The 12,311-nt window shown below is 58.2% G+C and overlaps 2 protein-coding genes across 2 annotated transcripts; one reads left to right on the forward strand and one right to left on the reverse strand.

The window, feature by feature from the left end:
* Positions 1-416: 416 nt before the first annotated feature.
* BET1L (Bet1 golgi vesicular membrane trafficking protein like) lies at positions 417-4,654 on the reverse strand. The gene is made up of 4 exons (XM_060607674.3): positions 4,523-4,654; positions 3,293-3,384; positions 2,957-3,013; positions 417-2,837 (listed from the first exon to the last, which is right to left on the reverse strand). The coding sequence occupies exons 1-4, from the start codon at positions 4,539-4,541 to the stop codon at positions 2,670-2,672; spliced, it is 336 nt and encodes a 111-aa protein (XP_060463657.1). The 5' UTR covers positions 4,542-4,654; the 3' UTR covers positions 417-2,669.
* A 1,329-nt stretch (positions 4,655-5,983) lies between these two features.
* Positions 5,984-12,038, forward strand: RIC8A (RIC8 guanine nucleotide exchange factor A). Its single transcript, XM_060607662.3, has 10 exons — positions 5,984-6,414; positions 6,645-6,692; positions 6,780-7,367; positions 7,823-7,914; positions 8,674-8,824; positions 9,887-9,982; positions 10,068-10,212; positions 10,287-10,431; positions 10,780-10,899; positions 11,251-12,038. The coding sequence occupies exons 1-10, from the start codon at positions 6,331-6,333 to the stop codon at positions 11,369-11,371; spliced, it is 1,590 nt and encodes a 529-aa protein (XP_060463645.1). The 5' UTR covers positions 5,984-6,330; the 3' UTR covers positions 11,372-12,038.
* Positions 12,039-12,311: the final 273 nt, after the last annotated feature.

Below are 12,311 nucleotides of genomic sequence, written 5' to 3' on the forward strand. Positions count from 1 at the left end.
CTTGACCTTGGGGAGGTCGCTGAGGACCTCAAGATGGGTGGTCCTGCCTGCTGTCCCCGTGAGCCTGCCAGCCATAGCCACACAGAGCACAATATGGCTGCTGACCCTGGCCCAGCAGGAACGTCAGGTTCGGTGTTCTGAGCACCTCACATTTATTCATCTAACCCTTGGGAGTAATACTATCATCACCCTATCTGAGTTACAGAAACTTGGCAGAGAAAGTGGTAAGCCTGTGACCACCTGCCTAGGGCGGCAGGGGCCAAGTGAGGGAGGGAGGGAGGGTACAGGGACAAGGCAGAACCAGAGAGGGAAGAAGTGGGGTCTGGACCAGCAGTGTCCATGGCCTGTCTGTGGACCGAGTCAGTTCCAGATGAAACTCTCAAGCACCCAAAGAAATGAGGACACCAAAGACAGTGTTTACTTCATCATGAAACTGTTTATTCCAAATTTTTATTGGTAAATGCCTTGTCCTTGAATTGCGGGATAGAGCCTGGCAGCTACCTTGGCACAGACTGGGTCCCCGGGTCCTTCTTGGGTTACTAGTCTCAGGCACCAACATCAGCAAACCCCGCCTATGCACAAAAGTAGGTGCTGAGTGCACAAGGCTGAGCAGGAAGAGGGTGAAGCCTCTGACAGGTTGGCAGAATTGCCAGGCCCCCCTCACGGAATCCATCCCAATGCAACGAGAATGAGAGACCAAAAGGTCAATCAGAAAGGAACTAAAACCCAGACCCCAAAATAGCTGGAAGCAGAGATGGAAACTTTAGGAGAGAACGTTACAGCTGGAGGTCTCAGGGAGACAGCAGAAAACACTCAGCAAGACCACCCAAGTGCAGAATGGAAACTAGCCTGCCATGGCAGGACGAGCAGGCACAGCTCGCTTAGTGTGGTGTGGCTCCCACAATGGAGCATGTTCTCAGAAAGTGAAGTCAGCACCACAAACCCAGGCAGAGTGGGGGATGCAGGGTGAGGGTGTGTCTGCAGTGCCCTCGGCAGCTGCCAGCACAGTGGCCAGTGGGCACGCCCCCATGGCAAGATTTAAGGTGAGATGAGCAGAGGACTAAGTCAAAGCCATAGAGTGTGGCGACTGGGAAGGGAGGCAGGACCACGGGAGCCTGAGAATGCCAGGGAGTAAGGGGAAACAGTGAAGTCCCAGAGACACGGAGGCATGTAAGCCGACCTCACTGGATGAGCAACGAGCATCTGGAGGAGCAGAGGCAGTCAGAACAGAACACTCAGAAGTAGGAAGGTGGGATCCTCCTCCTCCAGGAGGCTGAGAGGGCCAGCAGGTACAATGGAATGACCACATGAGGATACAGGCCAATCCTGCTGGAAGGGGAGGCAGGCATCAGTGCCACAGGGGCAGTGCCCAGGGCTGGAGACCAGAGCAACGTAGGGCCAAGAGAGTTGACGTGTGGTCAACGTGTGTGACCCGGGCAAAGAGGTGGACAGGGCGCCAACAGTCTTCAGGGAGTAAGGGGAGTACCTGGGATGACAGAACACGGGGAAGGACACAGAGCCAATGAATCGTTTCTTACATGTATTTGTGCACAAGCAAGGGTGCCGACACCTCACCATATCTCACCAGCGGGTGAGATGCCACTGGTCCAGCTGGGCCTGTGGTTCGGTTTGTGTGAACATGAGGCTGGCCAAGTGGGCAGTGAGGGCCCAGGGAACGAACGGTGGGTGGGCATGGAGGGCAGTCTGCAGAGGGATGTGAGAGTAACTAAGCGTCCCCACAGTAAGGTGGTACTCACTGTCAAAGGGCCTCGCTTGGTGGATGGGAAGCTGCCTGCTGACACTCCAGAAGCGACCCATAGGTCCTACGAAGAGAGTCCTTGTAGGGAAGCCTCCTGTCCTGACCCACAGAAGGTGCCCCCCTCAACACACACACTGCCTGACTCTGAAATGCCAGACAGAACTGCTTCTAAAGGTCTGGTCTCGCGGAAATACACCTTTGGTGTTGGGTAGCTCTGGAATCCTGAGAAAATGGGGAGTTTCTTCTCCTGGATACAAGACTGTGAGATCCAGAAGGACTGGGAGGGCCCAGGGCCTCCAGCCAAGGCTGCAGTCCACTCCTTCATCCACGACCCCTTGCCCTTTCCCGAGGGTCCGGAGGGCAGGCAAGGCCTCAGGGCGGAACCCTCAACATTGATCTACCCATGCCCAGCAGCCCTAGCCAAGAGTATCAGCCATCTCTGAGGAGAAATGGTGCTCAAAGTTCACAGCCACACCCCCTTCCTGTGTCAGTTCCAGGCACCTCAGATCTCAGATGTGGCCTGACCCAGAGACAAGGATGGGACAGAGCCTTAAAATGCCAAAGCCCCAAGGAACAGGGGAAGGCTGCTAGCCACAGGAAGCCATGTCCAGGATTCCCAGCTGCTCAGGTCAGACCCGCTCTGCCAGAGCCTCTAACACCCGGAATAGTACAGAGAGCTGGGCCTTGGTTTCTCCAAGGGAAAGAGACCCTCACACACATGGGACCGGCCAACATGAGCTCACGGGGTCAGAGGAAGCCACGAACTCCCAGTCACACAGGAAAAAGATTCCCAAGCCACGATCATCGTTTCAAAGGAGTATTTTGTACGCAGGTCTTCTGGAGCCCGGGACACCAGGCAGGGGGAGACCCTGGTTGCCCCAGGCACTCACAGAAGCCAGTTCCTAGTGGCTCATGTCCTTGCCCTTGACAGGAGATACGAGAGGATGAAGAAGGCCACGATCAGGCCTGCGGCCATACCACATAGAAGCTTCCGGTTGTCTCGCCCAGACCTCGCCATTGTGGACAAGCGCTTCACACTCCCCGTGAGCAGGCCTGTCATGCTTGTGAAATCCGAGTCCTGAGGGAGGAATCCCAGCACAGTCACACGGGGGGGCATCTCCACGACCGACACGCAGGTGCAGCAGGCGGCGTGGGGCAGAGCTGACCGCGGTGCCCGTGCACACTGCAGACCCTTACCATGCTGTCCAGGTACCGGTTCTGGTCTTCTGCGTCCCTATCGATGTCCAGGGCCAGCTGGTCAGGACACAGAGGGGGCAAGGTCAGGCCAGAGAAGGGACACTGGATGGCGCCTGACCCCCCGTAAGACCAGCAGGCCCTGCCAACAACTCTGCCAGACACGGTACCGCCAGCAGAGATCAGGATTCAGGTGTCCCCCGGACCTCACACGGATGAACGCTGCCATGGATGAGACAAGGAGGATGGGAACTACGTGAAACCCTTCCCAGCCTCTACCCTCCCTCTGGTCCCCACTCCAGGGTGCCAGGTGGAGGTGAAGGGACGACCACCACTGACCGATTTGAGCCTGGTGACCTTGGAAGCCAAGTTGTCGGCCATCCGCTTATTCTCCCGGTCTAGAATCTCCTCCACAGCGGCGGGGCTCTGAGCTGCGAGAAGGGAGAGTCTGAGGGGGAGCATCCACCTGTGAGCACTGCCCTTGACCCCTGCATGTCAGCCCTTTGTGGCCTCAGGGCTCTCACTCCAATCCCACCCAGCCATGCTGGAAGTCTCAGAGGACTGAGCTCACACCTGTTGAGCGGGCCCAACCCTAACCCGGGATCCAGCGCACGGACGTCACACATGACGGGCTGTGTAAAGGATAGTGCGTGTGAGCACCTGTCATGTGAGCACGTGTCCTGTAAACGTATCTAGGCACCCCAAAGGGGTACAGTCCTACTAGCACTTTCTGATACTGTCACAGAACCTGCATGATCCCTCCACAGATGGCATCATAAGGATATATGGGATAGTTAGTTCTGGCAGGAAGAGCACCAGGAGGGAAGCAGAAAGGCCCTGGCAGTGATGGCCCATGAACTGGGTTCTGAAGAGATGACAAGTGACCAAAGAGGAAACAAATTCGCAAAGCTCCCAACACCCAAAAGTGGGGGCTGAGGTCGATCCCGAGTGCAGGCCCTAGGTCTGCTCACCTCTACACCCCACACCTTACAGGACGCCCTGACCCATGACTAGTGATGCTGAATTTGTCACATCAGGCGGGTGGGAACCATCTCCCCCCAAGTTCGGAGTGCAATTTTGCGGCGGCCAGGATGCCTTAATATGCCACCGAGGCACAGCCTTAGGAATCACTGATGAATACAAACCCCAAAAGAAAGGCTGTTAACGTCCTGCCAACCACTTCATGTTCGTTAACCCCCTAACAGTTACAAGAGCCCAGCGACACAGGCCATCAGCATCCCAATCCCAGATGAGAACAGGGGCTTCCCCGAGGGCGAACGGGCCGGCCTAGGCCACCCCACCACGCAAAAGCCTCCTCTCCCACGCCAGCTTCCGGGACCTGTGGCCCGTGGCCCGCCAGAGGCCCCAGGCAGAACGACCTCGCAGGGTCAGGAGCACCTGCAGGGCCCCAGAGACCCCTCCCCCCGCGCGCAGCCTGGCTCCGCCCGCCGGCAGTTCTCCCCGCCGCGGCCACTCGGCGGGGCAGGGGCGGGCGGAGGCGGCTCCAGCGGGCAGCCGCATCGTCCACGGCCGGCCGCGCCGCCATCCGGCTCGCTCCCCCGCGCTCACCCCGCGCCCAGTCAGCCATCGCTCCCGGCCCCGGCCGGGGTCTCCGTCAACCGCACAGCCACAGCCTCCGCGGACGTGGCGCAGCAGCGGGAAGGGCCCTGCGGCCCTGCCCCTTCCGCCCGGGCACGCCGACTTCCGGCCGAGGTCCGGCCGCCGGGGTGACGTAATGGGAGCCGAACCCGCCTGAGGTCTGTTCCGCCGCCGGACAAGGGGAGGGGACGGGCCGTCGGCTCTGGGGACCGCTTGCTGGTTGGTGCTTTCCCCTGGCAATTACTGCGTTGACAGACACTACTACCAGCCAACCGCGCCGAAGGCGGGGTCAGGTCCTCCGTAGGAAGCGCTCCCAGGCCCTTTATCAGGCGAGATAGGCTGGAAAGGGTATCAATGGGCATCCGCCTCCGCCAGGCTGCGGTGGGAGTCCCGGCCCCGGTTACTGCCGGTGGCACAAAGTGGAGATCAAGGCCTGGGGCGAGCGGGCGCTGCAGAAGATGCAGGGGTGAAAGCACTCTGAAGGAAAATAAACCAGACGAAGGGTCGGGGGGGGTGGGGGGGGGGCGGGGACAGTAGGAACCGGGCGCTTGCCTTTGCACCCGGGCGCTGAGGGCGCGGTGCGAAGGAGATACTCAACATAGGCTTGTTGCACAGTGGATACCTCCCCACCCTACTGGAGCGTCTGCTCTGTGTCATTTATTCCTCCTAACAACACACTGAAACGACAGTTTCTACCATCTCTGCTTTTCAAAAGAGGAAGCTGAGTCGAGGCCAGACTGTGTCTGGGTTACACACCCAGGAAGTTGCTGCACAAAATAATGCTTTGCCTTCATCCTGACCCCTCCCCACTCTCCCCTTTCTTTAAGCTTCAAGGAGGTCTGCTTCTCTCCCACCACGACCATTCCCATCTGCTCTTTTTGTTTTGCATGACCTTCCCCCAGATCACTTCTTATCGTCCAGTCTCCAAAAGTGGCATTTCATCAGATCCCTTTGCGGCCCACCAGGCTCTCCGCCTTTTTTCTTAAATCACAGGACTATGGCTGCCTATCGGCGTCTTATTTGTCCGTGTTTCCTTGTGTTCACCTTTGGAACACAACCTCTACGAAAGCAGGGACCTCGCATGCAGTAGGCACCCAAACCCCTGTTTACTACATCAGGTGGTCTCCGGGCTGCAAAGTCCTTTCTTTTCCACCTGGACTTTCCCCTCGACTTCCACTCGTTCGGTCCATCAAGAGGGGCGTGGATGGGAGGGGTTGGTAGGGCGGGCTGAGGTCCTCGCCTGCTGGGAATTCCAGTCCAAGAAGCAGGGGTCCCTGTTAGGTTCGGAGGCTACTCGGCCCCAAAGTCGGACGATCACCGAGTAGGATCTTTGAAACCCCAGCTAACTCCGGGCAAAATCTTCAAGCTCCAGTCAGCTGGTCCAGGTCTCGCCACCTTAAGGAGCTCGCAGCCCTGACACACCCCAGAGCCGCAACGCACGCCCATCCCGGCCTCTCCCAGCGCAGCCCCGGCCCCGCCCCACAGCCTCGCGCGTGCCCATCCCAGATTCCTCCGCGCGCAGCCCTAATACAACCCCGAGGGAGGTGCCGTGCACGCCGGTCCCGACCTCCCCGGCGCACAACCCAGACCCCGCCCCGCGTCGCCGCGTACGCCGGTCCCGGCTTCCCCCGCGCGCAGTCCGGGCCCCGCCCCGCGGCGCCGCGCACCCCTATCCCGGCTTCCCCCGCGCGGCGAGTCAGGGCGGAGCGAGCGGGCTCATCCTGGAGTGGGAAAGCCAAGCCTCTCCCACCCGCCCAGCGCGGTATCCCGGGGACGCCATGGAGCCCCGGGTGGTTGCGGATGCTGTGGAGACGGGAGAGGAGGATGTGATTATGGAGGCTCTGCGCACGTACAACCGGGAGGTGAGCGAGAGCCGTGAACGTGGTACACGAAAGAAGAGGTGGGGCAGGGTGGGGCGCGAGCGCGGCGGGCGGGGCGCCGAGTCGGTGAGGAGTTGCTACCGGGAGAGAGTCCGGGTGCGCTGGCTGCTGGGCGGGTGGGGCGGGGCGGGGCGCCGTCGGTTTCCCATCCACGGAGCGCGGGTCCTGCCTGGTGTGGATCTGTGCCCCTGAGCCCCTGGGTCTCTCTGCAGAACTCCCAGAGTTTCACGTTTGATGATGCCCAACAGGAGGACAGGAAGGTGGGTGCTGACCGAGGGGTAAAGGGGAAGGGATGGGAGGTCCCGGGAAAAGGGGCCTGGTGGAGCCGCTCTTCTTCCTGCCCACAGAGACTGGCAGAGCTGCTGGTCGCGGTTCTGGAGCGGGGCTTGCCACCGTCCCGCCGCGTCACCTGGCTGCAGAGCATCCGCATCCTGACCAGAGACCGCAGCTGCCTGGAGCCTTTCACCAGCCGCCAGAGCCTGCAGGCACTTGCCTCCCATGCTGGCATCGCCTTGGAGGGGTCCGTCCCTGAGCCTCTGGACATGGACGTTGTACTCGAGTCCCTTAAGTGCCTGTGCAACCTCGTGCTCAGCAGCCCGGTGGCACAGGTGCTGGCCGCAGAAGCCCGCCTAGTGGTGAGGCTCGCAGAGCGTGTGGGGCTGTATCACAAGAGCAGCTTCCCACACGAAGTCCAGTTTTTTGACTTGCGCCTCCTCTTCCTGCTCACGGCACTTCGCACTGATGCGCGCCAGCAGCTGTTTCAGGAGTTGCAGGGGGTGCGCCTGCTGACTGCTGCCTTGGAGCTGACACTGGGAATGACCCCTGATGGGGGCCCTCCTGAGCTCCTTCCTCCCCAGGAGACTGAGCGGGCCATGGAGATCCTCAAAGTGCTCTTCAACATCACCTTTGACTCCATTAAGAGGGAAGTGGATGAGGTGAGGGCTGACCTGAGTCCGTGGGTAGAGCTTAGCAGTGTGGACGTTTCCTGGATCTGTCTGCCTGTAGGAATACTGGCGAGTTTCTGGGCACCAGATGGGGAGAGGGCAGGTGGAGCTCTTAGCTTATCGGGAGGAGGCAAGGAGATGCACATTTTGAGCAGGGAGCCTTGGAGAAGATTTCTGAGAGAGGTGGAGGGCATGTCTGGCTCTTCCAGCCTAGCAGGAGGGCCGTTTGGTGCGTGGGGAGGCTGTAGGAGATTTTCCACCATGAGGCCGTGACCGTGTGGCTAGAGTACACTGTGACTTCATCCCGAGAGGACTTAGTGACGTTCTTGATCACAGAAACACTCTCAAGGTAGAGTAGAAGAGGGCAAGTAGAGGAGATGCATGGTCTCTGCACATGATCCTGGAGCGGTGCTTCCTCTCACAAGAACACCTTTCTTTCTGGTCAGGAAGATGCTGCCCTTTATCGGCACCTGGGGACTATTCTGCGGCACTGTATGATGGTCGCTGCTGCTGGAGACCGCACAGAAGAGTTTCACGGGTGAGGGTGCAGCCTCTTGAGATGGAAGGGAAGTGTGTTCGCGTGTCCGAACAGTGCTTCCCAGCTCTGGCTGTGGGCTAGGCGCCACCCTAGAGAGTCTTCATCTGTCTGGCTGGGACCAGACATCAGTGTGTCTCTGCAGTACTACGTGACCAGGACAAGTGTCTGGATCTGCGGACGGGAACGTGTCCCTGGAACTTGGGTGGTAGCAACAGGCAGTGTGGTATCTACAGGGCAACGTGGCTATTCATCTCTCTTCTCCATGACCTGTGTTTAGGCAGGTTCTGGCTTGCTTTTTTTTTTTAATTTTTTCCTAACGTTTATTTATCTTTGAGAGACAGAGCACGAGCAGGGGAGGTGAGAGCGAGAGGGAGACACAGTATCTGAAGCAGGCTCCAGGCTCCGAGCTGTCAGCACAGAGCCCGATGTGGGGCTTGAACTCACGAACTGTGAGATCGTGACCTGAGCTGAAGCCGGACTCTTGACTGACTGAGCCACCCAGGCGCCCCCAGGTTCTGGCTTTCAAGAGTGTCTGTGGTGCTTCAACCCAGACAGAGGGTGCCCCTTTCCTTGGGAACTCACCCCACTGAGTGGGATGAGCCTCTGAGGTTAGTCCTACTCTAAGTTCTGGCCTCTTGCTGGCCATTAAGTCCCTGGACGCTAGTTCACATCACATGTGGCCTCTGCAGGGGGCACCAAGGGTTGTACTTGTGCAGGGGGACCAGACTTACCAAGCCCCTCTCCCCCATCTGTCTTCAGCCACACAGTGAATCTCTTGGGAAATTTGCCCCTCAAGTGTCTGGACGTCCTTCTTACCCTGGAGCCACATGAAGGTTCCCTGGAGTTCCTGGGAGCAAACATGGATGTGATTCATGTCCTCCTCAGCTTCCTAGAAAAGCGTCTGCACCAGGTGGGCAGAGGGACCTACTGTGTGGGTACCTCGGTGGCTCTGACTTTCCCCAGCAGCTGTGGTCCGTGCTTTTTCACGGTACCCACTGGTAAGTGGAGATCAGCCTGACAGTGTGAGTCAGGCAATTTCTCCATCTGCTCTGTGGTCCAGCCACCAGACTCCTCCTCCCTGAGAAATATGGGGACCCTCACACACATATTTGAAGGTTTTCATTTCGTTGGTTATCACGAGTTTTAAAACAAAGTACTTACCTTTTAGATCTCTTTGTGGCTCTCTTTTGAGTGATCTGAGAAGTCCCCAGCCCTCGCTTGTGACTGTAGAACTTCAGTGTTGCTGCACACAGGTGGCCCGTGGGAACAAGCATCCCTGCAGGGACCCACAGGCATCTTGAGCCAGAGGCTCCCTGGTTCTTGGGCCTGCACACAGGACATTGGCCAGCTTCTCTGGGAGCTTGCAGACATCACACAAGCTACAGAGTGCAAGGGAGTGGGATTAGATGGACACCTCCAGAATCCACATTGCACACATATGCTGTGAGCTAGATTACAAACGCCTGGCATTGGATGTGATGGCTGTGACTGTCCCTACCACTGCTGCTGCTGGGGCTGGGGTCCAGGGAGATAACTAGGGAGAAGGCCGGGGAAGGACGGGAGCTCTCTGGATCCATGACGCCCACAGAGTAGAGGTTTTCTTTTTGTGTTGTGGCTGTTGTTTTCTGAGGACAGGTCATGTGCCAGTGGTGTGCTAATAACTGAATGCTCTGTATTTCCCGTGCAACCTTGGTATGTAGGCGAGGAAGTGAGAGCAGATGAGTTATTTGCCCCAGGTCACAGAGCATGTGAGTGCATCCTAAGTTAAGTTCCATTTGTGGCCCTCTTGAAATTCACACAAATTCACAAGAATGTGCCCAGTCTTGGCCCCTCAGCTGACTAACCAGGGCAAGGCCTCTTCCTGAGCGCCTCCTGCCAGGACCATCTGGTGTGCGTGTGTTTGCCCCCCCCCCCCCCCCCCCACTTCAAGTCAGGTGGGGGCACAGCCCCAGTGACAGAGGCTCCTCTGCAGACGCACAGGCTGAAAGAGAGCGTGGCCCCCGTGCTGAGCGTACTGACGGAGTGTGCCCGCATGCACCGCCCTGCAAGGAAGTTCCTGAAGGCCCAGGTATGGGGCACAGGGGCCGGGGCGGGACCCTGCTTACAGACCCCAGCTGCTGCAGGCCCAGGCTGAGGGACGGCTGCCTCCCCAGGTGCTGCCCCCACTGCGGGACGTGAGGACGCGGCCCGAGGTCGGGGAGCTGTTGCGGAACAAGCTTGTTCGCCTCATGACGCACCTGGATACTGACGTGAAGAGAGTGGCAGCCGAGTTCCTGTTTGTCCTGTGCTCGGAGAGTGGTGAGTGGCAGGATCTGGCCCAGCGCCTATCCTTCCCAGCCACCTCACACACTGATCTCTGCCCTGCTTCTCAGTGCCCCGATTCATCAAGTACACGGGCTACGGGAACGCTGCTGGCCTCCTGGCTGCCAGGGGCCTCATGGCTGGGGGCCGGCCTGAGGGCCAGTATTCGGAGGACGAGGACACGGACACAGAGGAGTACAAAGAAGCCAAGGCCAGGTGTGTGCCCCTACACCCTCGGCTCCCCTCACTCACCCTGGTCCCTGTTCCCACACCCATATGGACTCACAGGGTGGGTGGGACAAGATGACAGATGGCTGAACTTTTGGGGAGTCAGGCACTGGTCGCATAAGTAACCTGTCTTGATGTCAGGATGTTTTGTGAGTGTGGGCTGAGTGGGGCCAGGCAGTCGGGGGACCAGGATATCCCCCGAGCAGGGGCTGGGGTCCTTGCTGCTCCTGGAAAGAGCCCTCTTGTGGCTGCCCTGCTTCCACCCACCCTATGCAGCCGCCTCCTGTCCTAGAGAGTCGCTAATGCGTTCCCCACAATCCCTCCCCTGGGAAGCAGCATAAACCCAGTGACCGGGAGGGTGGAGGAAGAACCGCCCAACCCCATGGAGGGCATGACAGAGGAGCAGAAGGAACATGAGGCCATGAAGCTGGTGAACATGTTTGACAAGCTCTCCAGGTACGTGTTGTGTCAAGGAGGGGCCCACAGCTGGGAGAAGGGAGAACAGAAGCCTAGGACCCGTGTCCGGTCCTGTGAGCGCCAGGAAGTGGGGTTAAAGTTGGGCTTAGCAAGGCTGTGTTACTAAGGTCGGAAACAGGAAATGCCCCAGGAAAGGATTAGACTTGAGGTTGGTATTACATTTGTTTCGTAGATGACGAAAATTGAGACCTGGAGAAATAAGAATTCTAGAGTGCATAAGGTCTCAAAGCCACTGGGTAGCAGTTTGGATTCAGGCCTGTTTGGCCAGGGGTGAACCCGACTTCTGCCCCACATGCCGTGCCCCTTCCCCACCATGCTTTTCCCCCACAGGCACAGAGTCATCCAGCCTATGGGGATGAGTCCCCGGGGTCAGCTCACATCCCTGCAGGATGCCATTTGTGAGACCATGGAAGGGCAGCTCTCCTCGGAACCCGACTCAGACCCCGACTGAGGACACCCACTCTTCTGTTCCCCCTTCAGAACTGGTGCTGCTTCCAGAGATGGCCTTGGGACTGTGACCCAGGGAAGCCATGCTTGGAGACCCTTTTCTCTTTACTTCCAAAGTTCTGTTAATGGTTTGTCTCTGGTCCAATTTCTTATCTTTAGGACTATGAGGGCCTTGTCCTGCTGCAACTCTGGGAACTCCACCATGATCTCCACAGATGAGGTGGTCTCGTGTGCCAAGAGGATGTGTGCAGAGGCTGCTGCCTGGGGGCAGGAGCTGAGCATGGGCACATGCACAGGCAAGCATGTCCAGGGCTGGCATACCGGCCCAGAGCTTCTGTGTCAGGCAGGCGCTGCAGCTGACAGGAAAAGAACTTGCTAGGACCCTGTATTCTAATGTCAGAAACATACTTTCAAGGTATGCTCTATTTCTGTCCCCACTGAGCTCAGGACTGGGAGCCTCCTGTGCGTTCTTGGTCCTCGCTCAGCACTCTGCTATAAGTGTCCACAGCAGCCAAGCTCTCACTGGTTGTGACAGTGGAATCCTGGGCTTCCCACTGGCGTAGACAAATACACAAAGGGAAACGCACCTCGTAAAACCACAAGTCTGGATTTCTGTCGTGTACCACAAAGCATCACTGAAATATCTTGGAATAAAGAGTTTCGAGCAAGAATGTGTGTGAGGAATTAATTTCATTGTTCTCAGAATTCAGTCCTTTTCCTAGATCATCATTCATGTCTTTTGTTCTTGTGGAGAACACCAGACCCTCTCTGAGGACTCTCTTAAACGCGCGGCAGGTGGTGCAACAGTGCCCAAGGGAGCACACGCAGGGTGGGAGCCAGGGGTCAGGATGATGTGCCTGGAGGTGCTATCCATGCTGGGCCTTGGGGCAACCCCAGCAGAAGGGGCCTGTGCAGGCGCAGGAAGTATGGCCTGAGAACATGTC

The sequence above is a fragment of the Panthera onca genome, chromosome D1 (assembly GCF_046562875.1).
Source record: "Panthera onca isolate mPanOnc1 chromosome D1, mPanOnc1 haplotype 2, whole genome shotgun sequence".
In the NCBI taxonomy this organism is placed as follows: Eukaryota; Metazoa; Chordata; class Mammalia; order Carnivora; family Felidae; genus Panthera; species Panthera onca.

Coding starts and splice junctions, on each gene's coding strand:
- BET1L (XM_060607674.3), bottom strand. Junction 3,014..3,292: donor AGGTCACCAGGCTCAAATCG/GTCAGTGGTGGT, acceptor TGTCCTGACCAG/CTGGCCCTGGACATCGATAG. Junction 2,838..2,956: donor ACCGGTACCTGGACAGCATG/GTAAGGGTCTGC, acceptor TTCCTCCCTCAG/GACTCGGATTTCACAAGCAT.
- RIC8A (XM_060607662.3), top strand. CDS start 6,331: ATGGAGCCCCGGGTGGTTGCGGATGCTGTGGAGACGGGAGAGGAGGAT. Junction 7,368..7,822: donor TTAAGAGGGAAGTGGATGAG/GTGAGGGCTGAC, acceptor CTTTCTGGTCAG/GAAGATGCTGCCCTTTATCG. Junction 9,983..10,067: donor GGAAGTTCCTGAAGGCCCAG/GTATGGGGCACA, acceptor CTGCCTCCCCAG/GTGCTGCCCCCACTGCGGGA.